Source organism: Argopecten irradians, chromosome 10 (assembly GCF_041381155.1).
Source record: "Argopecten irradians isolate NY chromosome 10, Ai_NY, whole genome shotgun sequence".
Taxonomy (NCBI): domain Eukaryota; kingdom Metazoa; phylum Mollusca; class Bivalvia; order Pectinida; family Pectinidae; genus Argopecten; species Argopecten irradians.
In genome coordinates, this window is record NC_091143.1 from 25,433,116 (window position 1) to 25,460,431 (window position 27,316).

Here is a 27,316-nt window from a genome sequence, read left to right on the forward strand (position 1 = left end):
AACTAACTGGTTATTGTCGAAATGACAAGATACAGATGTTCAAACTCGGCCTTGAAGCTCTCAGAGGGCCTAGCTGTTTTACATTATAAAAATAACATTTCAGCATGGGCTTAGGTTAATTTTTTAGCTTTTTGTAACGTGTAAATATTTGTAGCATAATTTAGTTCGTGTATTTCGGAGGGAAATGTGTAACCCCCTTCACCCTTGCTATGAATTTCTTTTTGTGAAAACTTTTGGTACTCTTCTTTCGTAGCATAGATAGGAATAGCCATTTACATCCATTAGAATGTGTTTACTACAGATATTGTACATGCACATACATATACATACAATGTATATGTGAGTGATGTATTTGAAAACAATTCCGATCATGTAGCTCTAGAGCTTCATTCTATATGTTTAATATACTCCAACATACCTAAGCCTGATTCAGGCATGTCATTGCCATCCTAATTTGGCGGTTTACTTTTAAGAGATAACATTAATTGAATGTCTAGCCCTGCCAGCATCTTTATCAGTAAACTTCTGATAGAGGTGTTCAACAGTCTGTATACTATACAACAGTCTGTATACTATACAACAGTCTGTATACTATACAACAGTCTGTATACTATACAACAGTCTGTATACTATATAATCATAGTGTACAGCCATATTGAGTTTGTTTATGTATTTCTTTTTGTCCTCTATGTATTTCTTCTTTGTCCTCTATGTATTTCTTCTTTGTCCTCTATGTATTTCTTCTTTATCCTCTATGTATTTCTTCTTTGTCCTCTATCTTCTTTGATAGAGGTGTTCAACAGTCTGTATACTATATAATCATATTGTACAGCCATATTGAGTTTGTTTATGTATTTCTTCTTTGTCCTCTATGTATTTCTTCTTTGTCCTCTATGTATTTCTTCTTTGTCCTCTATGTATTTCTTCTTTGTCCTCTATGTATTTCTTCTTTATCCTCTATGTATTTCTTCTTTGTCCTCTATCTTCTTTGATAGAGGTGTTCAACAGTCTGTATACTATATAATCATAGTGTACAGCCATATTTAGTTTGTTTATGTATTTCTTCTTTGTCCTCTATGTATTTCTTCTTTGTCCTCTATGTATTTCTTCTTTGTCCTCTATGTATTTCTTCTTTGTCCTCTATGTATTTCTTCTTTGTCCTCTTTGTATTTCTTCTCTGATTTTGTCCTCTATACATATTAAAAACCTCTTGTCTTTTGATTATTCAAAGCTTTTTCAGGGGAGTTAACCAGCAAGTATATGCAGGTATGGTTTTCAGGTTCAGTTGATTGTTGATCAAGATTTTCAAACGAGTAGAAAATCTGATGTAAAGGCGAGTTTACTTTCCTTATCATATATGATAGCGTGAAGATTTGATACACTGGCAAAATTTTGATGGTTGCCTTAGAATTTGAAACCATCAAGTAAGGCATTAACAAAATGTGTTTGTATTTAAAACCAAAAGAATGGGTGCCTGTAGAATATCGGTGTTTGTACATGTGACATTGTTGTTGTAGAGTTTCTAATCGTGTTTCCTTGTTGTCAGGTTCCACCCTGCCTGTGATACGGCACATAGGACAGATATGAAAATGGATCAACGGCTGATAAATCAACAGGTAAGAACATTTAGTAGGAATTAATACGGCTAATCTCGATCCCAACACAACACCTGTCATACTGTATCACTATCTGTAATGTATAGATTAGGACTACTATAAACTTTGAACAAACTTGTGTACTTTTAACATAACAAAAACAAAAAACAAAAACAAAATTTGGTCCATCAAATAATAAAAGTTATTTTTAATCGAATATAATTTACATGTTGATTTGAAATGAAAGATAAAGAGAACTTTCTCTCACAAGAGAAATTTCCTTTTGGAAATTTTGTTTTATCCACCAACGTTAGAAATTTGATGGGGCCTTAATGAATCAGGATAGTCCAAATGTGTCGTTCGGTGTGAATGAGTTAAAACTAGAGCTCTGCAGTGTTTCAATTGCAAGCTGAAGGAAACAAAAAATTAATACTTAACATGTATCCTATGGTGATCGCAATCGATGGTGGTTGGGATCTACATATTCTACACCCTGTTATACAGCCACTTCTGTCATACTGCCAAAATCAGCACTCGACAAAAGATGGCAGTATAATTTGGGAGCTACTGTATTGCAATCTTCCAAAACACTGATCACATTTGACCCAATAAGAGCCCAAAGCGCTTAAAAATTGAACAAAATTTTGGGGTGCTCAAAAGAAATAAATTGGAAATTTCTTTTCATTAAATTGTTTTACAAAGTAAGCCATAAATCGATTTGCTAAAGAAATCAGTAAGGAAACCAACACAGTTTTAATACTTTCATTATCAGTGTATAATGTTACCACAACACACGCGGCGATTCTATTGTTACGTGAATAGTCGATGGTGTAGCAACGTGGGATCATGACCCCACTTTTGGCGGGAACATATGAATGACTCGATTCCAATCAGCTGTTCAATCAAATTCGTTGATGATGACGGGAGAGAGAAAAATATGTGTATTTTAATAAAAAGTATGCAACTGCCGCGGGAATTAATAATATTCATTTACTTGAAAAACTGTAAATATAAGGAATAGATGTTTATTTTGTTGAGGTTATGAGGGTATAATGATAATGGAGCACGTGTAAATTATGTAACCCCGGCAAAATAAACATCTATTCCTTAAATAAGTGTACCATGGAGGCTAATCATAACGAACCATTGATAGCTGATGAAGGTTAAACTGACCATTGATGTATTATTAAGCTGCTGAAGATTATCTGACCATATACAATGTAATAGTATGCAGAGCTGCTGAAGATTATCTGACCATATACAATGTAATAGTATGCATAGCTGCTTAAGATTAACTGACCATTTATGTATAACAGCATGGCCTCCCCGCAGAAACATGGAGACCAGGACAAGAAGTTATAGCTTCCTACAACTTTAAGGGATCATCCTCCGAGGATTTACCATTCAACAAAGGCGATATACTTACAGTCATCCAGTCTACCAGGGTAATTCTGGATAAGATTTCCTTCTTATTGAAGTATCATCAGTCACACTCTGACTTTTGAATGACACATTATGTTTATGACTAAATATTTATATTTATCCTGCAACTGTCCCACATACTGACCGATAACAACTGCCGGATAAACTTGTGCTTTATCCGTCAATACGATATGCTTTATCCGTCAATGCGATCATGTGAATTTGTTCCATATCTGACAGAACTTTTTCTAACTTGACCCAGAACTTGAACCTTCCGGTGAATGAAACGTCATTCAGTCCCGCTAAAACGTGACGTCACATTCATCGAAATGACGTCATTTTTACGATATCGAAAATCTCGTATGGCGGTGTCGTCTTTTTCTTGGCTCATGACAAAGGTATGTATTGTTAAGTAATTCTTTAATGGGTATTTATTGCTATTTGAGTATTTTCATTTCCTTTCAGTGATATATCACCCTGAATAGAATTACGGTGACTGTTTGTGAATGCGCTTATTTATTTCCCACGGCAGTAAAAAGGAGTACACTCTCATTCGGTTAAGTGAATGAATCTTTACCTCCGCATCAATGAAGCGTCTCGCTTCGAGCGAAACAAAGTAAGGAACTGTCAATTTGCTTTCGTTTTGAAAGCCATAATAGTTGCAGGATAAACAGAATACACGGTTAGTATCTTACAATACAAGTTTTATTTTGGTGCTCGACACGGAAAGCCGAGATGACTCGGCAAAGCCTCGTCATCTCGGCTTTCCTAAGTCTCGCACCAAAATAAACCTTGTATTGTAAGATACTAACCATGTATTCTCTATATATACATGTATCACTTGTTGATATGTTATAAAAACTAACATTGGATTTCCAACTCTACACACTGGTACAAATGTAATTGCATGATGGTCGAGTGATATGGTTGTTAAGCAATTATATATATTGTAGCCATGTGAGGTATCTGGTAACCATGCAAGTTATTGCCATACTTTAGTCAGAGAGTTATCTGTCCTTGTACTGTATCCATGAGATTTACCGTATAGCCGGATATTTTCGTGAGTATGACATTTTCATGATTTCAACATTTTTAGCTCAGATGGTGGGCTATTCAAATCGCCTTTTGTCCGTGGTCCGTCGTCCGTCCGTCCTTCCGTCCGTCCGTCCGTCCGTCCGTCCGTCCGTCCGTTAACAATTCTTGTTACCGCTATTTCTCTAAAAGTACTGAAGGGATCTTTCTCAAATTTCATATGTAGGTTCCCCTAGGACCCTAGTTGTGCATATTGTATTTTGGGACTGATCGGTCAACAAGATGGCCGCCAGGCAGCCATCTTGGATTTTGATAGTTAAAGTTTGTTACCGCTATTTCTCAGAAAGTACTGAAGGGATCTTTCTCAAATTTTCATATGTAGGTTCCCCTAGGACCCTAGTTGTGCATATTGCATTTTGGGACTGATCGGTCAACAAGATGGCCGACCAGCCGCCATCTTGGATTTTGGTAGTTAAAGTTTGTTACGGCTAATTCTCAGAAAGTACTGAAGGTATCTTTCTCAAATTTCATATGTAGGTTCCCCTAGGACCCTAGTAGTGCATATTGCATTTTGGGACTGATCGGTCAACAAGATGGCCGCCAGGTAGCCATCTTGGATTTTGATAGTTAAAGTTTGTTACCGCTATTTCTCAGAAAGCACTGAAGGGATCTTTCTCAAATTTCATATGTAGGTTCCCCTAGGACCCCAGTTGTGCATATTGCATTTTGGGACTGATCGGTCAACAAGATGGCCGACCGGTGGCCATCTTGGATTTTGATAGTTAAAGTTTGTTACTGCTATTTCTCAGAAAGTATTGAAGGGATTGTTCTCAAATTTCATATGTAGGTTCCTCTAGGACCCTAGTTCTGCATATTACATTTTGGGACTAATCGGTCAACAAGATGGCCGACCAGCAGCCATCTTGGATTTTGATAGTTAAAGTTTGTTACGGCTATTTCTCAGAAAGTATTGAAGGGATTGTTCTCAAATTTCATATGTAGGTTCCCCTAGGACCCTAGTAGTGCATATTGCATTTTGGGACTGATCAGTCAACAAGATGGCCGCCAGGTAGCCATCTTGGATTTTGATAGTTAAAGTTTGTTACCGCTATTTCTCAGAAAGCACTGAAGGGATCTTTCTCAAAATTTCATATGTAGGTTTCCCTAGGACCCCAGTTGTGCATATTGCATTTTGGGACTGATCAGTCAACAAGATGGCCGCCAGGTAGCCATCTTGGATTTTGATAGTTAAAGTTTGTTACCGCTATTTCTCAGAAAGCACTGAAGGGATCTTTCTCAAATTTCATATGTAGGTTCCCCTAGGACCCCAGTTGTGCATATTGCATTTTGGGACTGATGGGTCAACAAAATGGCCGACCGGTAGCCATCTTGGATTTTGATAGTTAAAGTTTGTTACCGCCATTTCTCAGAAAGTATTGAAGGGATTGTTCTCAAATATCATATGTAGGTTCCTCTAGGACCCTAGTTCTGCCTATTGCATTTTGCGACCACCATCTTGGATTTTGATAGTTTAAAGTTTGAAAAGCAGAAAAAAGAAGTGTAAGTTTGAAAAGCAGAGAAAAGATCCCTCTTTCATTTGTCAGACATAGATCAATCTTTGGTGGGCGCCAAGATCCCTCTGGGATCTCTTGTTAGCTCACCTGGCCCGAAGGGCCGGTGAGCTTATGTCATGGCGCGGCGTCCGTCGTCCGTCGTCCGTCGTCCGTCCGTCCGTCAACATTTCCTTTAAATCGCTACTAGTCATAGAGTTCTGCATGGATTGTAACCAAATTTGGCCACAAACATCCTTGGGGGAGGGGGAACAGAACTTGTATAAATTTTGGCTCTGACTCCCTGGGGGCAGGAAGGGCGGGGCCCAATAGGGGAAATAGAGGTAAATCCTTTAAATCAATACTAGTCATAGAGTTCTGAATGGAATGTAACCAAATTTGGCCACAAACATCCTTGGGGGAAGGGGAACAGAACTTGTATAAATTTTGGCTCTGGTCCTAGGGGGCAGGAGGGGCGGGGCACAATAGGGGAAATAGAGGTAAATCCTATAAATCGCTACTTGTCCTAGATTTCTGCATGGATTGTAATCAAATTTGGCCACAAACATCCTTGGGGGAGGGGGAACAGAACTTGTTTAAATTTTGGCTCTGATCCCCCAGGGGCAGGAGGGGCGGGGCCCAATAGGGGAAATAGAGGTAAATCCTATAAATCGCTACTTGTCCTAGAGTTCTGAATGGAATGTAACCAAATTTGGCCACAAACATCCTTGGGGGAAGGGGAACAGAACTTGTATAAATTTTGGCTCTGGTCCCACGGGGGGAGGAGGGGCGGGGCCCAATAGGGGAAATAGAGGTAAATCCTTTAAATCGCTACTAGTCATAGAGTTCTGAATGGAATGTAACCAAATTTGGCCACAAACATCCTTGGGGGAAGGGGAACAGAACTTGTATAAATTTTGGCTCTGGTCCCCCGGGGGCTGGAGGGGAGGGGCCCAATAGGGGAAATAGAGGTAAATCCTGTAAATCGCTACTTGTCCTAGAGTTCTGCATGGAATGTAACCAAATTTGGCCAGTATCCTTGGGAGAATAAGAATTGAGTTTGTATAAATTTTGGCTCTGGTCCTAGGGGGCAGGAGGGGCGGGGCCCAATAGGGGAATTATAGGTAAATCCTATAAATAGCTACTTGTCCTAGAGTTCTGCATGGATTGTGACCAAATTTGGCCATAAACATCCTTGAGGGAAGGGGAACAGAACTTGTATAAATTTTGGCTCTGACCCCCTGGGGGCAGGAGGGGTGGGGCCCAATAGGGGATTTAGAGGTTAATATTAAAATTCCTTCAGAAAAGAAACAATGAACCTGTATTCAGAACATTACTTGGCATTACAAACCAGGTGAGCGATACAGGCCCTCTGGGCCTCTTGTTAGGATTTCAAGGGACATTGCTATGATCGAAAAAAATTGATCCGCGAAATATTGAGAAATACATAGCCTTAAATCCATATCACGGAAATTTAAAACTGCTTAAATTGAATTGGATATTCTTGTTTTTAGATCAAATCGCGAATATTTTGGTCCTTGAAAATAACCAGCTATACGGTATCTACCCTTGTGCTGTAGTCGGGTGAGTCATTTGCCTGTGTTCATAAGTCATGTGAGTTATCTACCCTTGTGCTGTAGTCGGGTGAGTCATTTGCCTTTGTACATAAATCATGTGTGTTATCTACCGTTGTGCTGTAGTCGGGTGAGTCATTTGCCTGTGAACATAAGTCATGTGAGTTATCTACCCTTGTGCTGTAGTCGGGCTAGTCATTTGCCTGTGTACATAAGTCATGTGAGTTATCTGCCCTTATCTCTTTAACAGGATGCTAACTGGTACAAAGGACGCGATGGTGCTGGTCGTGAAGGGATGATCCCCGCTACATACGTACAGAGGAGAAGAGAAGTTCCCCTCCATGCAATGCCGTAAGTTTTCACAGAACTTTTACTCACTGTTGTACAGATAAGACTTCTGCTAACTTGTCAGAGGATTCATGCTAAATACTTCCAGAACTCTATAGCTTATTCAAATTTTCACAATCTAAATTATCTGTTTTATCATATACACTACTTGTTTATGCAGGTATTGGTGGGTACATTTCTTATGATCAGGTCATTGTACTTCATTCTGGAGATAATATCATAATGGTAATATTCTCCCAATGACATAACAATAAAAAATAAGAGCAGATAACTCTGAAAGTATTACAAAAAAACAAAAAAACAAAATACAATTTCTCAAGAAGTTTTCATTGTCTTGAACTCTAGCTTCCTGTGCTTATAAGCCTTTGTTAATGGCTGCTCTCACTATCCAGGGTGCATGTGTTCATATCTGAATGTCTTGTGGAATCAACTGAGTTCTCTATTCAATTTATCATGTCTTATACGTTGGGTTAAGATCTTTAGCCCCCAAAAGACTTACAGAATTAATTTGGTTGTTCAAGCATTCTACTTCTTTGGCTTTAGCTTACACCACTGCACTCCTCCAAACAACCACAAATCGTCAGTGTCAACAGCCTTTTTAGGTCACCTGAGACGAAGTCTCAAGTGACCTATTCTAATCGCCTTTTGTCCGTCGTCGTGCGTCGTCCGTCGTCCGTCGTCCGTCGTCCGTCGTATGTCCGTAAACAATTTACATTTTCGACTTCTTCTCCAAAACTGCTGAAGCAATTTCAATGAAATTTTGCACAAACCTTCTAAGGCATAAGGCCAATCAAAATTGTGAATTATATGGTCCCCACCCCCCAGGGGGCTGTGGGAGGGGCCAAAAGGGGTAAAATTGAGTAAAATTTCAAAAATCTTCTTCTCTACTCACAGATGTGGTAGAATCAAATACTCTTCATAGATAGAAAGGTCTTAAGGTCCTTTACAAAAATTGTGAATTATATGACCCTGGGGTCTCTAGTTTCCCCCTGGGGAGGGGGTTAAGTTTACTATACTTTATATTGAGAAAACACATTTTTGCGCATTATTTGGTCATTTGTAATAGGAAATGAGTCAAATGTTGTCAGAATTATCAGTATGAGATGGCCATTTAATCCTATTAACAAATTTTCTATGACTGACCCCCAGGGGCCTTAGGGGCGGGGTCAAAAGGGGTCAAATATGCTAAAACTTCAAAAATCTTCTTCTGAAATTCTGGAAATGGTAGAATCAAATACTTTTCATAAATAGAAAGGTCTTAAGGTCCTTTACAAAAATTGTGAATTATATGACCCTGGGGTCTCACGTTTCCCCCTGGGGAGGGGGTCAAGTTTACTATAGTTTATATAGGGAAAACACATTTATGAGCATTTTTTGCTCAATTTTCATTGGAAACGAGTCAAACTTGGTTAGAATTATTAGCCTGAGATAGCATTTTAATATCATATCCACATTGGTTCTGGCCGTCCCCTGGGGGCAGAGGGGCGGGGCTAAAAAAGGGTCAAATAGGCTAAAACTTCAAAAATCTTCTTCTGAAATTCTGGAAATGGTAGAAACAAATACTTTTCATAAATAGAAAGGTCTTAAGGTCCTTTACAAAAATTGTGAATTATATGACCCTGGGGTCTCATATTTCCCCCTGGGGAGGGGGTCAAGTTTACTACGGTATAGTTTATATAGGGAAAACACATTTATGAGCATTTTTTGCTCAATTTTCATTGGAAACGAGTCAAACTTGGTTAGAATTATTAGCCTGAGATAGCATTTTAATATCATATCCATATTGGTCCAGGCCGACCCCCTGAGGGCAGAGGGGCGGGGCCAAAAAAGGTCAAATAGGCTAAAACTTCAAAAATATTCTTTTAAAATTCTGGAAATGGTATAATCAAATACACTTTATAGATGAAAAGGTCTTAAAGTTTGTTTATAAAAATTGTAAATTATATGACCCTGGGATCTCCTGTTTTCCCATGGGGAGGGGGTCATGTTTACTATAGTTTATATAGGAAAAACACATTAATGTGCATTTTTTGCTCAATTTTCATAGGAAATGAGTCAAATTTGGTTAGAATTATTAGCCTGAGATAGCATTTTAATATCATATCCACATTGGTCCTGGCCGACCCCCTGGGGGCAGAGGGGCGGGGGCTAAAAAAAAGGGTCAAATAGGCTAAAACTTCAAAAATCTTCTAAAATTCTGGATATAGTAGAATCAAATAATTATAGATGGAAAGGTCTTCAGGTGTTTTATAAAAACTGTGAATTATATGACCTTGGGGTTTCACGTTACCCCCTGAGGAGGGGTCAAGTTTACTTTAGTTTATATAGGAAAAACATTTGTGAACATTATTTGCCCAATTTTCGTAGGAAATTAGTCAAACTTGATTAGAATTATTAGCCTAAGATATAGCATTTTAACATCCATATCCGTCCTCGATGACCCCCTGGGGGACCAGAGGGGCAGGACCAAACAGGGTCAAATTGATTAAAATTTCAAAAAATACCTCTAAGTTCACAGGTTTGATGGAAGCAAATACTCTTCATAGTCTAAAAAGGTCAAATTTATAAATCACTGACCAACTTCAAGGCCCAGCAATAGAGCATATAGTGTTTTTATGTCTTTAATTTGTTTTATAATTTGTTTCATTATATATTCTAACTCAGGTGACCGTTAAGGCCCATGGGCCTCTTGTTTGTACATAGAAGATTGTCCATTTTCAACCAAACTTGGTTATTGCTTTATATCAATGAGATCTCGGATGAGTTTGATACTAGTCAAAATCCATCAATATTTGTTAGAGTTACGGCACTTTGAAATAATCGAAACAGATAAATCTATGGTTTCCGCTTAATAACTTCAGTATTTATTGTCTGATTTCAACTAAATTTGGTGTATTGCTTTATTAATGAGATCTCGTATGCTTTCGATACTGGTCAAAATCGTCAAAACAGACAATTTCTTGGTTTCTGCTCAATAACTTTTGTATTTATCATCCGGTTTCAACCAAATAATGTATAATGCTTTATATCAATGAGATCTCACATGGGTTTGATACTGGTCAAAATCTGTCAATATTTGCAAGAGTTATGGGTCTTTGAATTAGTTGTTAACAATATTTTCAACAGTAAATAACAATTTTTGTGATGTTTTAAACAGCTGTGCAGGCGACACATCCACTTATGTGGAATTCTTGTGCTAATACAGTGGAACTTCCCTAAACCGATCATGGTCGGTGCATAGAATTTTAGCTGGTTTAGAGAGGGTTCGGTTTTCGAGAAGTGAACCGAATGTCGATCATCACGATCTGAATTTAATTGAACAGAACATGTTTTCTACACTATATCCATATACATGTGCCTAGTGTGTGTTCTACAAAATATCAATTCATTAAATATCTAAACAATAGATATGATGAGATAATTGCATCACCTCAATAGCCGTCACACCCGTGTGCACGCCCCAGGGCATGACATTGGATAACTATATATAGACATGGGTGTGTATTCCATGTTTGAATGATTGGACCTCATTGGCGTCGCTAAGGTAAGGCCAGTTTGCCAAAGTGTTTTTTAGTTTAATTTGACTATTCTGATCTCAAAATTGGTTCGATATTCGGAATTAGAAGGGATCAGTTTTGGGAAGTTTTTATTACTATAAATAAAAAGGTATTTTTTCTGTATATCACATCGTGTTCGGTTTTAAGGGACTGGTTTAGAGAAGGACCGATTTTGGGAAGTTACACTGTATTTCTTTCTACCCTGTTGATATGATCTTTGATGTACCCAAAGTCTGGGTTATATTTGACCATTACTATTACCCTATCTTTAGTCCTGTATAGTATTTACTTATAATAACAGTAAAGTGAATTTTAGCTAACAGCTAACGAAGACGTCAGCTTATATTGACATTATCTGTATTATAGTTTTACTAACAGCTGCTGTTGCAGAAGCCCAAATACCATGTATCATTTTCACAATAAGCTGTAACAAAGGGTGAAGATGACTAACAACTACATCAGCATTCCTGTAACACTTTGATAATGTGAATGTTTTTCCAGCTGGTTTCACGGCAGTATCTCTCGGGAGCAAGCCGAGTCTCTCTTACAGAATATGGAAGATGGTGTGTTCCTGGTGCGGGACAGTGTCCATTACCGTGGCGATTTTACACTTTCAGTTTCATTTGATAACAAAGTTGATCATTACCGAATTCTGGCCCACAACAACAAGCTGGAGGTGGATGGTGGTGACTGTTGTTTTGATAACTTATTTGAACTGGTAGAGGTATGTTCCTGACCAGGGTTACCTCCCTTCACTGTCACCCTCTCCTGTCATTTTGTTGCATTGGTTGCTATGCCGACGACCTATAGCCATTGCTTGCTGCAGCCTTGATCATGTATGCTGAGATTTATTTAAGGGAGATAATCAAAATTACTGAGGTTCTGTTGTTGACTATTGAAAAATATACAAATGCTTCTTTTTTCTTTATTGTTTTAAAATGTTCTATCACACTTTGATAAATACAAGTTTATCACAAAGAAACCTCAATAATTTTTTATTTTTGCATTTTTGTACAGGTTAATTTTGGGCATAAGAGAGCCTGATAATGATAGAAATCAACCAAAACTGAATATGTTTAGCTAGTGAATAATGTCACATAAAACTGATTTCCATTGTTGTCTGGTTCTCTATCTTTGTTGTGCTGTCCCAGATCAAGCTTTCAAAAATCTTCCTAGTCAACTACAGTGACATAGATATTGGTTTATCAAAATTATTAATCCTATCAGTAGAAATGGGAGGGAGGATTAAAGCTGATAATGAATCTAGTTCTTGAGACTGAATGGAAATGATTAGGGGAAAAATAGGAAAAAGAGACATATCCCAAGGAATGTTGATCTTGATCTTGGAAGCCAACAGTTTCACTGAGCATTTATATAGTGTTTGGTATTGTAGTTTAGTGGTATAGATGTATGATACACAGGGACATGTTAAATCACTGGTGTAGTGTATGGCGGTTTTAAAAATCACCATGTATTAGGATATTCTAATGGCAATAGAAAAAAGTAACAAAAAACTCTGGATATTTTTTGCACTAAAACAACATTTTAAAAGTCATGATAATTTGAATATGACTGAATACTTAAGCTCTCTCAAGTGTGACAGAAAATCTCTCTCAATGAACTTCTGAAATGTTCCCAACAAAGTCATACAGATAGCTTTCACCATTAAAATGGTTTCAATTTGTGCTTTTCTGGTATTACTTTCAAGAACAGTATTTCACAACCAATTACAAACCACTTGTTCTTGTGGTTACTATGGAGATAATGTGTTTTATAAATACATTTTGTATCTGGTTTTTATGGTAACTTCAGAGCTACCTTGTTCAGTAAAATCCACTTTTAAATACACCATTTCCAATATCATGTATACCACACAAAACAGGTATTGGGTACAAATCAATCAAGATGAAAAAAAATCATGAAATATATTTGATTACTGCAATGAACTTGCTGTGAATAAGGCGTAACGCTAAATAGAAAATAGACTTATGCTTCCTTACTTTCTTAAAATTTGTTGTACCGCGGTTAGAACAAAGATGACATATTTTTAATTAGTTTCAGAACAGCATGAAGTACATGTGCTGTGGTATTTATGATAAAGGCTTCCCAAAGTTGTACATGTGTATTATATGGTGTGAATACTGAACTCAATAAGGAATATTTCTGTTACTCTAACATTATTGATGTTAATCACCACATTTCTAAGTCAAGGTCACTTACTGTAAACATAATTATTTTAGGGGTCATCTTATTTTATCCCAGAATTCTGACGCTAACTATGTTGTTATTTTCTTTATATTGTATTGTTCTCTATACATCAAATATTTTCGGTCCCTTGGGGATGAGTAAAAACACTAAAGTGGGAGTACACCAAAATAAAGATGTTTACAGTACATGTATCTTTCTATATCAGCTACAGTATCCATGTGTTAAGTTTGCATTCGTTGTAAAGGAAATGCATGTTGCATGACACTATTTTGTTCTTTGTAGATGGTTCCATGGGAAAATAAAACGAGAAAAAGCTGAGGAATTACTAATGCCTCCGGACGATGGACTATTTCTTGTGCGAGAGAGTGTGAACTACCCCGGCGATTTTACCCTAAGTGTTTGTCATAAATCCAAAGTGGAGCATTATCGCATAATTTACAGTCAGAACAAGATGACAATCGATGAAGAATCCTATTTTGAAAATCTTACACAGCTTGTTGAGGTACATATACATCTTCAATGTTTTAAGAAATCTTTTAAATGTGGGTTGCTAGTGAACGAGCTGCTGTGATTAACATGCCAACAAGTATTTCTCTGTTGTTTTTGTACTGTGGAATATTTGGTGTATGTTAGAATTGTAAGAATACCCCAAAAATCATGCTACCCGGTAGTTGGTTTTTTAGAACACACGTTTTAGGCTTAGGCTAGGCATTTGTTTGATCACATACTTGCCTACCTTCAATGTTTGAAAAATTCCAGAATTTGGAAATATATGTACTTGTAGAACAGCTAGGTACCTGTACTAAGTGTTTCTTCAGGATTACCGTAGTGAAGGCCAAGATGTTTTCTATAAACAATCCAAATATGGTCTCAAACAATTAAAAGTACAGTAAAATATCTATACTAAAAATTCTGAACTTGTATTTTATTTTCGAAATGGAATCTTCAAGGATATTACATTTATAGAGAGAGATTTGTAGATAGATGAATTATGTAGCAATGACATATATGTAGCACCAGAATAATTAGACCTGCTTGTAATAGTTAGATACTAACATGTGCTGAATGGACTGGTGATGGCACCATCTTACAAAGTCTTGTTACGGTAGATAGACCTAACATACCAGTATGTGTTTTGTAGCATAGAAAGCTTTCCATGTGTTTTTATCAAAAATTTAAGATGCTCTATATATAAGCAGTCATTACAGTAAGAGTTATTTCTCTATTGTAAATAGTCTAAAAAAAACAAGTAAATCATTTATTCTCAGTTTCTCAGTAGGATGTCGCTGTAATAGTGTATTCCAATGTGTCATTAGCTCGCCTATTCGAAGAATAGGGGGAGCTAATTATATATATAATGTTGTCACCCCGGCGTCGGCGTCGGCGTCAGCGTTGGCGTCCCATTTCATGTTAAAGTTTTTGAGCAAGTTTCTGTTTCGTCAATTGTTTCAGCTAAAGTCATCATAAATGTTTATGATTTTATTTTCCTAATTTGTATGGATGCTGAACGTGACAATACAACCAATTTGTGGCCCTTTAGGGGTTTTTTGAGTCTGTTGATTTGTCATATTTCCATGTTGAAATAGTAAATACTTGAACATCAACTTCTTCTGAATAGGCGAGCTTTGCTGTTCTCCAACAGCTCTTGTTTTGCTGTGCTAGCATATATGTTCCTGGATTCGTTATCTCTTAACAGTATCCTTTAAATGTCACTAGAAATTGGGCAGCTAGGATAAAGTAAGGAATGTTTTGTTAGACTAAAATTGTCAAAAATCTTGCTGAGGAAAATGATTCTAAAACAAATACAGGATTTTTTGAAAAATTCTACTCACTGTGTATCTTAATTGATTATATATCTTTCAGATTAAAAAACAAAACAAAAAATTAATTCTCTCTTCCTTATAATGTATTATCTAAGCAACCTTAATTAATTACAACGTGTTTTCTTACATGTTTTGTCCTCAAAAGCCCTTCTTGTTTTATCTTCAAAAAAACCTAATTACCGTTTGACCTGGTTGTGGAGTACAGGTGTATTTTTCTCAAATAACCTCTTTGAAAATGAAGTTATCTTCAGTAATTTATTCTCAATACGAACTCATTAGTTTTATAAGGTTGGTATACTTTTTACAAGGAAGATAAGTTCTCTTTGATGCTTTGATGTAACAAAGTGAATCTATTGATTTGAATTAAATAGCTGGCACCTTATTGAATAAATAGTTAACCCATCCATTCACCCCTGAAGTTTCATTTTGGACTGGTCTTTAAGTCTTTGAACTAGAAGAGTCCAAATGTGTCTTTAGGGGTGGGTGAGCTATTTAATTTAATCTAGATTACTATTCACAAAAGCCTTACTGTGAAATTGAACTGTAAAATTGTTCATGAATATTAAGTATCTAACTTTAGGTACAGTAGGTGTAAACTTTTCAGACTAGCTATGGACAATTTATATCAAAGTTTGTAAGTTGGCAGTGCATGTTGGCGAGGAATGAATGAAATCATTTGTATGATTAGTGCTGACCTTGTTGATATGTCAAGGTCATGGTACAGGGTAGTACTGACCTTGTGGCTATGTCAAGGTCGTGGTACACGGTAGTGCTTCACCATGTTTTGTCAGCTATTTGTGGTCACTGTTAGTATTGCTTATTGTTGTCATTCTTTGTTTTAATTGTAATCTCACAAATCTATTTCACATATTAGGTTAATTATTTTAATGGTAACCTCACAAGTTGATGTGATTATTTGTGACATTGCTAGTCACCTTTTGTCTGTCGTCAATAACAATTTTTTTCAACAATGAAGTCAAATAAGGCCTTTGCTTTGGTAAAAGGAGTTTGCTCCATAAAATTCTGTGATTTCCATTCAAATGTTTTATTCAAAATCAGCTAGAAAAAATATATTGATCATGCAATCAGTTACATTTTAGTGATGGCAAGCTTTTATAAATGACTTATTATTTATCCAATAAATTGGCCTCAGTTTACTAAAGTTAAAGATCTCAAAAGTGTGGAATTTTGAATGCATTGCAGATCTCAGGGGACTGTAATTCTGATAGCTTCTCAATCTAAATTCATTATAATCTGTACTTATTCAATGAAAAAAAAAATCTCACATTAAGTTAGAAATTACATTTGTTCAATAGTGACAATGATCTTTTTTAAAGTTTACTAATAAACAAAATTGAATGAAAATTAATTGATAATCCAATGTTATTAGATTGTATAGGTATTTTCCTATTGACATATATTTATACCGTATCCCATACTAACATTGTATACCACCATCCTACAGCACTACTCTAAGGATGCCGACGGACTGTGTATCCGACTAATACGCCCACTACAGAAGAAGGGCTCCAGTTTCTCCATGGTGTCCGTCCAGGACTTTGAGAGTGGTGGCTGGGTTATCCATGAACGGGACCTGGAAGTGGGAGAGTCCATAGGAAAAGGAGAATTTGGAGGTATTCCATTTCTACATATAACTTTAATTGTAGATTTATTACAGTCATGCTTATGCAGACAAATTCATGGAAAGTAAAACTTGTATGTTTGATAATTCAATAAATTTGAAAACTCAAGACATCTCCGTCTTATATAACAAGCTTTTACTGAATGCATTTATATGTCTTCGTGGTCCTATTACAATCAATATAACAGAATTGGTGAGATAGAATAAGTTGATCCCACCTTGTAGTATATATAACCCAGTTATTCCATACACTCCGTTCACAAGGTTGGGAGGAAGACATTAATCTTTGTAATAGGATACTTTGCTACATGTGTTTGTTGTGTATTTCAGATGTATGTAAAGGTGAATATAAACACCAACAGGTAGCCATCAAACAGCTGAAGAAACAAGACAATGCTGCACAGGCTTTCTTAAAGGAGGCTTCAGTCATGACGTAAGCTATTTAGTCTTATTTTATGGACATGCAATTAAAGTTTCTAACTTTTGGCTAGTTTTGATCTGGGAAAAACAATGTTTGTTTCAAAATATGGTGTCTTCAGTGAATATGATGTGGAAAAAAATCACATGAAATCCATGATGATTCTTTTGTATCGCCTGCAACGCAAGGGCGACACTAAGGTATCACTATGTCGGCGACGGCATCGGCGTCGGCAATAGGGAAACGGTTTCCATGAGATAACTGAAGTATTTTTGTCCGATTTCAACCAAATTTGGTACACAGCTTTATATTAATATGATCTCAGATGAGTTTGATAATGGTCAAAATCCGTCTATATTTGCAAGAGTTACGGGACTTTAAAATTGTCAAAACAGAAAAATCCATGGTTTTCGCTAGATAACTTAAATATTTATCGCCCAATTTCAACCAAATTTTATATATTGTTTTATATCAATGAGATCTTGGATGAGTTCAATAATGGTCAAAATCCTTTAATATTTCAAGAGTTACGGGACTTTAAAATCATCAAAATAGAAAAATCCATGGTTTCCGCTCGATAGCTTAAATATTTATTGTCGGATTTCAACCAAATTTGGTATGTTGCTTTATATTAATGAGATCTTAGATGGGTTTGATACTGGTCAAAATCTGTCAATATTTGCAAGAGTTATGGGACCTTAAAATAGTCGGAACATGGCTTCCGCTTGAAAACATTAGTATTTTTTGTCCGATTCCAACCAAATTTGGTATGTTGCTTTATATTAATGAGATCTTAGATGGGTTTGATACTGGTCAAAATCTGTCAATATTTGCAAGAGTTATGGGACCTTAAAATAGTCAGAACATGGCTTCCGCTTGAAAACATTAGTATTTTTTGTCCGATTCCAACCAAATTTGGTATATTGCTTTATATCAATGAGATCTTAGATGGGTTTGATACTTTTCAAAATCCATCGATATTTGCAAGAGATATGGAACTTGATTTCATCACCTAAATTATTAACAATATTTTCAACTGTAAATAACTATTTTTTGTGATGCTGTGCAGGCGACACATCCACTTCCGTGGAATTCTTGTATTTGCTGAGTATCAGACTATCAGTCCAACTGCAAACAGCATCTAAAATTGGTAAAATACACGTTGTAGCATGTGATGATGATAAGCATAACAATATTTCAGCAATCGTTGACAGGTAATGAACTCTTTTCTATGATTTTGTTGACTCTTAAAGTTGACAGGATTTTATCATCAATCTTCCTTTTATTGATGCTCTTTATATCTACTTTAATTATGTTCAAATTTTCAATGCAGTTTAGATTAAATAGAATAACGCACAACAATTGCACATGTTATCCAATAATTTCTTGAAAACTACCAGGGGCGAGAATAACAACTTCTTTCAGGTTAAATCCAAAAGGAAAACCAATATTCTGAATTTGCATATTACAGAGTTATATGCTCTTGCAGGTAGGTTTTGATTGTGACGCCATTTGTTTGGGAGCGTAACGTCATACGTTTCGGAGAAAACGACATGAATTGCGCTCACGAAATAATGACGTAACAATCGATACCTACCCACAAGGGAGCTAACTCTGTAATATGCAAAGACGGAATAGCTAGTACAGAAAGAGTTTGTAGTGTTCGTTGGTGTACTTACTCCTCTATGTTGTGTTTTACAGGTCACTCCGACACCCAAATCTCGTACAGCTGATAGGAGTGGTCTTAGGCGAAAATATTTTGATTGTAACAGAATTTATGGGCAAAGGAAATCTAGTAGAATACCTGAGGTCTCGTGGCAGGAGTGTCATAACAAAGAAAGATCAAATCGACTTTGCTACGTAAGTTTTGCATACTATTTATAAGATTTACGGTATGTACATATCTATCATATGATGCAGCTTTGCTTGACACCCATGACAATTGATGGCTTACTTGATTTAGAAATTCTCTCACCTTTACAAAGTTATCTCCCCTATTTTTTCTCCAAAATGATGCCTTCCTTTTTTAGATGACTGCAAATTTCTGTATTAATTGCAAGAATTATCTCCCCTTTTCAGAGACACATGTTCAGCTATGCAGTATTTAGAAAGTAAGAACCTCGCTCACAGAGATTTAGCAGCCAGAAACGTCCTGGTGAACGAAAGCAATACAGCCAAGGTAAGTTTAATACATGTTTATTGACCGTTAATGGTTCATGCAACTTGTCCCCATAGAAAAATTAGCTGTCCCAACATTGTTTTGAAAATTCGAAACCCATACTTTGGCTGTCACCAAGTATTGCAGGTAGATTTCTTTAGATACTCTGACTTTCCTGCAGCTGTTAAATCTAATCACTTGTCCATGACAAATGCTGACTTTTAATAGCTATATAGGCAATAAAACAAGACCAAATCCACATGGTGGTTAGGTGTTTTTATCTGTAAATCATGTACTTTTAATATTTAATGTTATTGAATGAATGGGTATAATTCATATACCACGTGATACCCGATAACGTTTGTGCGGTACTAGTATCTCAAATGGTGATGGAATGTCACTCTTTGTTATCTTCTCGCTGAAACGATGTTAGTGCGGGACGTCATCATACAACGTCATTTCATCACTAATAGATACAATAGTCCCGCACAAACGTTATCAGGTATCATGTGGTACGTGAATTATTACCGTTCTTATCACATATTTACTCTTTGATTTTATAGAAGAAATTCTTGTCAGTTATATAATACATTTCTGAATTACATATAAATGAACCATTAAGATGTATTTTCTATATATATTATAGGTATCAGATTTTGGTCTAGCAAAGCATGGAGACTACTCACAAGAGGGTGGCAAATTCCCCATCAAATGGACAGCACCAGAAGCGTTGAGAGAGAATGTAAGTGGTCCTTTTGTATATCAGAACCTCAATTACTTCTACAGACTATATAGAGCTCCAGATAGCCCATGGCCAGGTGGTTAAGGTAACTGGTATTTTCCTATTTCACTGAAAAACCGAGCTTTCTTCAAACTTATTTAAAAGACCAAAGTTGATAAAATGCCATAAAATTTCAATGTCTAAGTTGCAGGGCAAATAGACGCTTTTTTATATGTATATATATATAATGAGTCTATAAGTTTCCATGTCAATAAAATGTGTAATGTTCAGCTATCCCTATCATTACCATTTTGTGTCTCTCAGGAATCTGAGAAATAGTCTGAAACACAAGTTTTTGATTAAAGTTTAATTTGTTTTGTACAGAAATTTTCCAATAAATCTGATATGTGGAGCTTTGGAGTGTTACTATGGGAGATCTATTCTTTTGGAAGAGTACCATATCCTAGAATTGTAAGTATTCAGATGGATATTAATATACAGCGGACCCACGATCATCCACATAATTGGATGTGGATTTATTGGGACCAAGATCACAAATTTCACAAAGTTAGGAATATACCTGATAATTTGATCATGATCACAATTGCTATGGCAATCACTTACCCTCACCAAGCATTATCTACATCTAGTTTAAATGAGTATTGGGGTATACCATACAGTTGATTATTTTGAGGGGGAAGATGTTTCCACAGGGTATTGCTATGATCATGAAAATTTATCTGCAAAATATTGAAATTTTTTGATAAACTATATAAAAAAAATCATCATACCCTTATAGCGAAATTCAAAATTGCCAAAAAAAAATTGGGGTATTTTAATAAAAAAACGCAAAAATTATGACCCTCAAAAATAACTTAATATACAGAACTATCTCTAGAACACTAGATACTCCATTATCTTGTCTTCACAACAATGATCACATGCTGTTTTATCGTGTATTTTCAGCCGTTAGCCGATGTTGTCTCCCATGTAGAGCGTGGATACAGGATGGAAGCACCAGAGGGTTGTCCAAAGGAAATCTACTCCATTATGCTTGGTTCATGGGAAGCGACGCCAGACAAACGACCAACATTCAAAGATGTTCTAGACAAACTTAACAATCTGAGATCCACGACTGTATAGCAACGTCAACCATTTATGTGTTTATGAGACTTGTTATGTTAAAGACATCAAGAGATTTTTATTCATCCAAGGGACACAACTCTGAAGGCCAAAATCAAATCACCTGTCAGCTTCCATGCCTACAGTAGCATGCCTCCTTAATACAGTAAGACAGTGATATCCTGAGGATAGTACGGCCATAATCTGTAAACATACCTATTTAATCTGTAATCATATTTTAGCATTTCTCTCTTTGTTGCTAAGGTACTTAATCATCATCGTGCTAATTTTTTAAGATTATGTTTATTGTCTGACAAGTATTATTGAGGCACCAAACATTTGATAAGCCGTGTTTTGATGTGTGCTAAAATCGGAGTACATTTAAATAAGTATGTTTATATGTGATTAGAATTGTATTGTGAGTACCACATTGCCTTATTACTGTTGAGTGATGTTTGTACTAGTGATGTATATGTGTAGACTGTGTAACCCAGGTTTTACTCTAAAGAGTAGCTGCATTCCACTGTTAAAACCGACACCAGGCATTCTATCAGATTCAGCTTGCTATAGATAATGTATTAAAATATTGCCGATTGATTTCTTTTCCGTGATATGGCCTTAAATGTTATACTAACGCTAAGCTAATGGCTTTGTGTGTATTTTTGAATACATTGCTGAATAAATTGTATGTCAAAGAAAGGTAAAAGAGCATCATGACATAGCAGTGCCACATTATTAAAAGCCAAGTTTTCACAAACTTTGATTGGATACTTTACGTATTACTATGAAAGTTTAAAGATGCTCCACTGCCGACAGAGTATAAATGATATTCATTATTTAAACAATAATTGGTGTTTTATCGTGTATATATATGTCTAATTAACACAAAAAATAATATAAAATAATTTATTTCCCCTTTGGTGTATGCGCGATCAGTACTTCCTTCCATATAGGATATAGTACCACGGAATTTTATCAGGATGCAATAAATTATTTTTCATATTTTTAACTTGACGTAAAATTAGAAGCTCAAACTTTTCAGTGTTGGTAATGGTGTAAAGTAAGTAACTTTTGTAACTGAACAAAAATACTGAATCTTCTGCCCCTGCTTTTGATAGTGGAAAAAAATACCATTTGTCGGAGCATCTTGAACACTTTTCATTGTATATTTACTTCCATACAGCTGGTAAATGGTAAAATAATCAGAAAATTGAAACCTGATGCATCTGTAAAATTTGACACATATTTTGTGGTTTAGCATAATCCGTCTCAGAGGAGTATCTGGACTTTTAGATATAAATGTAAGCCAGTTATATATACCAATACATGTATATACCATACATACACTGTACATGAATGATTACATAATTATGTAGTTACATATATGGCTGTACTGAGACCTTGTCATATCATACTAAATATAACAGTTATACAAAATATCAACCAAAACATTTCTGGGGTAAAACAGTACTGGTAATTTATTTAGAAATATCATGTTCGTACTGATAAAATGCCGAAAGAGTTTGAAAATCTTGTCAATAAATGTGTATATGTGAGAACTGCTATCCTGTGACTAGATTCGTGCCTATAGATTGTAACCGGTTATAGAAATCTGTGATTATAAGGACAAGTTAGTGTAGTAAGGGGAAACTGCATGTCATTGTTGTGGTATATACAAAGGGGCAAAAGATTTGTATTATTTTTTTCATATTCATTTCCTTCATATATATTTTTGTGAAATAGCTTATAGTTACCGGTACATTTTGAAAATGACATACATTATATTTAATAATATCATTTATTCATCTTATGACAAGAAAAATCAGTTAGCCTATTTATATTGTATTCTATGTCCTTTTTTTGTTTACTTTTTATATTAATCAAACATCATCATTTCTGTTGTCCTTCATCTTGTACATCAGACTCTGAATCTGGTTTACAAACAATGCAGAGAACATCCTTCGTTTATGCGTCACTTTTCGTTTATGTTTTTTTATGTAGTTTGATTTGCTAGAAACCATAAACTGATTAAAGAATGATGGTAAACATAACTATCAAAACATTAATTTATACGGCATGTTGGTGTATTTCAAAATCATTTGAATGTGAAAAAAGCTGGCCAAATTATACAAGTAAAATGTATCGAACATGATATGCACACATGTATTTTTTAGACAATGACATGACAATGTTTTTGTTTGCTTTGTATGTGTAGGGGTAGATGTATTGTTTAATATCTATGCTTTTCTGTGTCTTTCATTGTGTTCTTGGTCCACCCAACTGGCTTACACCTTAAAGGACCGTAAACGGGAAAAAGATAATCTAGACCAAAATAATTATATACAAAAGGAAATGGCATTATCGACAAGTCATTATTTACTTTTAAGGATTTTATCATCGATGGAAAATCATAATTGATTACAGTATGCTAAGTACGCCTATCATAAGTAATAAGTTCGGAGTAATTTAGTGTAATCAGTCATTGGCCTCTGACAATGGAATTTGATTTGATTGAATCCTTACTTTGATACAATTGTACACAAGTATATCTGTATGCTACGAGCTATTTATCCATTAAGTTTTTATATTCAAGTTTAATATATATTATGAGATTATTTATCATTTGGATCCTCCTAAATTATAAGTTTATCAAGTATATATAAAAAGAATAATTCAATCAAATGTCTCTAAAAAGCTCACTGTCATCATGTCCGTGATTGTACAGAGTAAAGAATGTGGGACTACTGTGAAAAAGAAAATATGTAGCATAGAGAATTGTAATAGCTTCATAACGCTTCATAATTATCATTGTATAGGAATGTTGACAGAAGTGAATAGAAATTTCTTAGACAGGTGGTTTACCTGTTGTAGAAATGGCTAGAATAGGTAGGCTTTATCATTTTCAAAATTTTGTCTTGATAATACTTGTACTTTCAGTTTCAAATACTCTTGGTGTTTTGGTCAGGCATTGGAAACTTGTTTTAAAATCCTCATAACTATACCTTACATTTGATTTGTAATTTGTTGTTACTGTTTACAGCCTGGCTCAAGAATCTTGAAGCAGTCTATTGTCTAAAGACTAGCTGAAGATAACATTGTCAAAAGTTATAGTCAGGACTTTAGATTGGTCTACACCTGGACTTTTTCTTATGTAAGTTTTCTGCTAATAGTTATATCAATATTAATATTTTATATCGGTATGAATCCCTGCAGAATGAAACATTTTACCATAATATCTTAGGATTGCCTTTCCGAACCCAAACCCACTGATTTACCATAAGACTTCTGACCCTCGTGGTTGTTGTGCCAGTAGAAGCCATTGTTAGACTTCTGACCCTCGTGGTTGTTGTGTCAGTAGAAGGTTAGCACATGTTAAGGTCTCTGTTTTGTATTATAGATTGGGTGGACTTTGGTATATTTGTTACCCTGCCAAAAGTTTGTGTTATGTTCTCACATATCACCACATCAACTTAAGTTTATATAAAACTGCATCATCCTACTGCTGATGTTTGTTTTGTAAATAATCTGTTATATTATGTAACATGTATTATACAAATAAAAATACTTACAGTACATTGTGTTTTGTCAAATTGAATACTCTGTGGTACATGATATATCTGACTGTCCATTCCGTGTCAATAATTTTCTGTGTAGACAATGATTTTTAGCTCACCTGGCCCGAAGGGCCGGTGAGCTTATGTCACGGCGCGGCGTCCGTCGTCCGTCCGTCCGTCAACATTTTCTTTAAATCGCTACTAGTCATAGAGTTCTGGATGGATTTTAACCAAATTTGGCCAGAAACATCCTTGGGGGAAGGGGAACGGAATTTGTATAAATTTTGGCTCTGAACCCCCAGGGGCAGGAGGGGCGGGGCCCAATAGGGGTAATAGAGGTAAAACATATAAATCGCCACTTGTCCTAGAGTTCTGCGTGGATTGTAACCAAATTTGGCCAGAAACATCCTTGGGGGAAGGGGAACAGAACTTGTATAAATTTTGGCTCTGACCCCCCGGGGGCAGGAGGGGCGGGGCCCAATAGGGGTAATAGAGGTAAAACATATAAATCGCTACTTGTCCTAGAGTTCTGCATGGATTGTAACCAAATTTGGCCAGAAACATTCTTGGGGAAGGGGAACAGAACATGTATAAATTTTGGCTCTGACCCCCCGGGGGGCAGGAGGGGCGGGGCCCAATAGGGGTAATAGAGGTAAATCCTATAAATCGCTACTTGTCCTAGAGTTCTGCATGGATTGTAACCAAATTTGGCCAGAAACATCCTTGGGGGAAGGGGAACAGAACTTGTATAAATTTTGGCTCTGACCCCCCGGGGGCAGGAGGGGCGGGGCCCAATAGGGGTAATAGAGGTAAAACATATAAATCGCTACTTGTCCTAGAGTTCTGCATGGATTGTAACCAAATTTGGCCAGAAACATCCTTGGGGGAAGGGGAACAGAACTTGTATAAATTTTGGCTCTGACCCCCCGGGGGCAGGAGGGGCGGGGCCCAATAGGGGTAATAGAGGTAAATCCTATAAATTGCTACTTGTCCTAGAGTTCTGCATGTATTGTAACCAAATTTGGCCAGAAACATCCTTGGGGAAAGGGGAACAGAACTTGTATAAATTTTGGCTCAGACCCCCCGGGGGCAGGAGGGCGGGGGGGGGGGGGTGATAGAGGTAAATCCTATAAATCGCTACTTGTCCTAGAGTTCTGCATGGATTGTAACCAAATTTGGCCACAAACATCCTTGTGGGAAGGGGAACAGAACTTGTATAAATTTTGGCTCAGACCCCCCAGGGGCAGGAAGGGCGGGGCCCAATAAGGGAAATAGAGGTAAATCCTAAAAATTGCTACTTGTTCTAGAGTTCTGCATGGATTGTAACCAAATTTGGCCAAAAACATCCTTGGGGATAACAGAATTTGTATAAATTTTGGCTTTGACCCCCTGGAGCAGAAAGAGTGGGGCCCAATAGGGGAATTAGAAGTTAATTTCCAAATTCCTTCAGAAAAGAAACAATGAACTTATATTCAGAATATTACTTGGCATTACAAACCAGGTGAGCGATACAGGCCCTCTGGGCCTCTTGTTTCAAACCAAATTACTGAAGAGGAGCTATATTACATGTAGGTCTTTGCATGCTGCAGTGGTGAAGGGCTATCAAATTTATTAAATGAATGACCTGGACACTCAATGTCTTGGGAGTCACATACAATAAATCTTTCTACCTTTGCATTGAAAAGAGACTTAAAATTTAGCTGGTAGCATACTAGGTCAACATTCTTTTAGGTTTCATGAAATGCACGGCCAGGTTAAAGCTGAAAAAAGAAAAAAAAATAGTGGGAATCATCTATGAATTAATTTTCTGGTGTATTGAGAATAAAATTACCTCCTTGTGTATTGAAAATGAATATTTTTGTTCAACTAATAATTACTACATTCGTTTGCCTGGATAATATAGAGAACAACAAAGTTTGTTCAGCTGAATGGCCTTGACACACGGTCATTCAATGTCACGTGTAATTGTGGTCATACATTTTGAGGGATATACACTAACCAAGACGACTAGCTACTGTTGTATCGGAAAAGATACCACCTTCTGACTGACTTGAAAAGTCTGTCAGAAGGTGATATCTTTTCCGCTACAACGTGAAGGTCTTTGATGAACAATGATAAGGATTCACATTCAGTGTCGTAGGAGCTAATCTGCTTTGAATGACTACTAAGTAAATGGTCAAACTGGTTGGCCTGGTGATAGTTAGCTGCGATAACGTAGCTCTGTACGACGGACTAAGGACAGGCATGGTATATTATAATCGTCCTAGTAGATAGTTTAGGACACAACCGTAAAACTAACCAATGAAATGTCTAAGCTTACGTACGACACCAATATTAGAGTATGTGTAATAAGTAGGTGCTTAAGGTTGCTATAGTTTGACGACTTTTATCTTCATTTATGTATAATGTCGGCGATTACAAATTAATAACTCTGAAAATTTGTGAACTTTATGATAAAGCCTACTCATATATTTTCTATATATGGGTTATATAGCTATTATAGTGATTCATAATTACGTCACCTGCTCAAAATTGTTTTTGCGCTCTAAAATTTAACTATGCCAAATTAAGAACGTTTACTGTAGTTAATTG

The 27,316-nt window shown here is 36.2% G+C and overlaps 1 protein-coding gene across 6 annotated transcripts in view; it reads left to right on the forward strand.

Moving 5' to 3' along the window:
• The window catches only part of LOC138333487 (tyrosine-protein kinase CSK-like), a 51,827-nt gene extending 27,084 nt beyond the window's left edge, over positions 1–24,743 (forward strand). For 5 of the 6 annotated variants that reach the window (XM_069281895.1, XM_069281896.1, XM_069281891.1 and 2 more), the window contains exons 2-12: positions 1,547–1,616; positions 2,912–3,040; positions 7,424–7,524; positions 11,580–11,802; positions 16,575–16,743; positions 17,082–17,184; positions 18,871–19,029; positions 19,249–19,348; positions 19,974–20,069; positions 20,433–20,519; positions 21,015–24,743. In XM_069281895.1, the coding sequence (XP_069137996.1) occupies positions 1,547–1,616; positions 2,912–3,040; positions 7,424–7,524; positions 11,580–11,802; positions 16,575–16,743; positions 17,082–17,184; positions 18,871–19,029; positions 19,249–19,348; positions 19,974–20,069; positions 20,433–20,519; positions 21,015–21,191 (1,414 nt within the window). In that variant the 3' untranslated portion in view covers positions 21,192–24,743. Of the gene's footprint in view, positions 1–1,546; positions 1,617–2,911; positions 3,041–7,423; positions 7,525–11,579; positions 11,803–13,568; positions 13,789–16,574; positions 16,744–17,081; positions 17,185–18,870; positions 19,030–19,248; positions 19,349–19,973; positions 20,070–20,432; positions 20,520–21,014 lie in introns of all 6 variants that reach the window. The other variant, XM_069281894.1, reaches the window with a different exon arrangement.
• Positions 24,744–27,316: the final 2,573 nt, after the last annotated feature.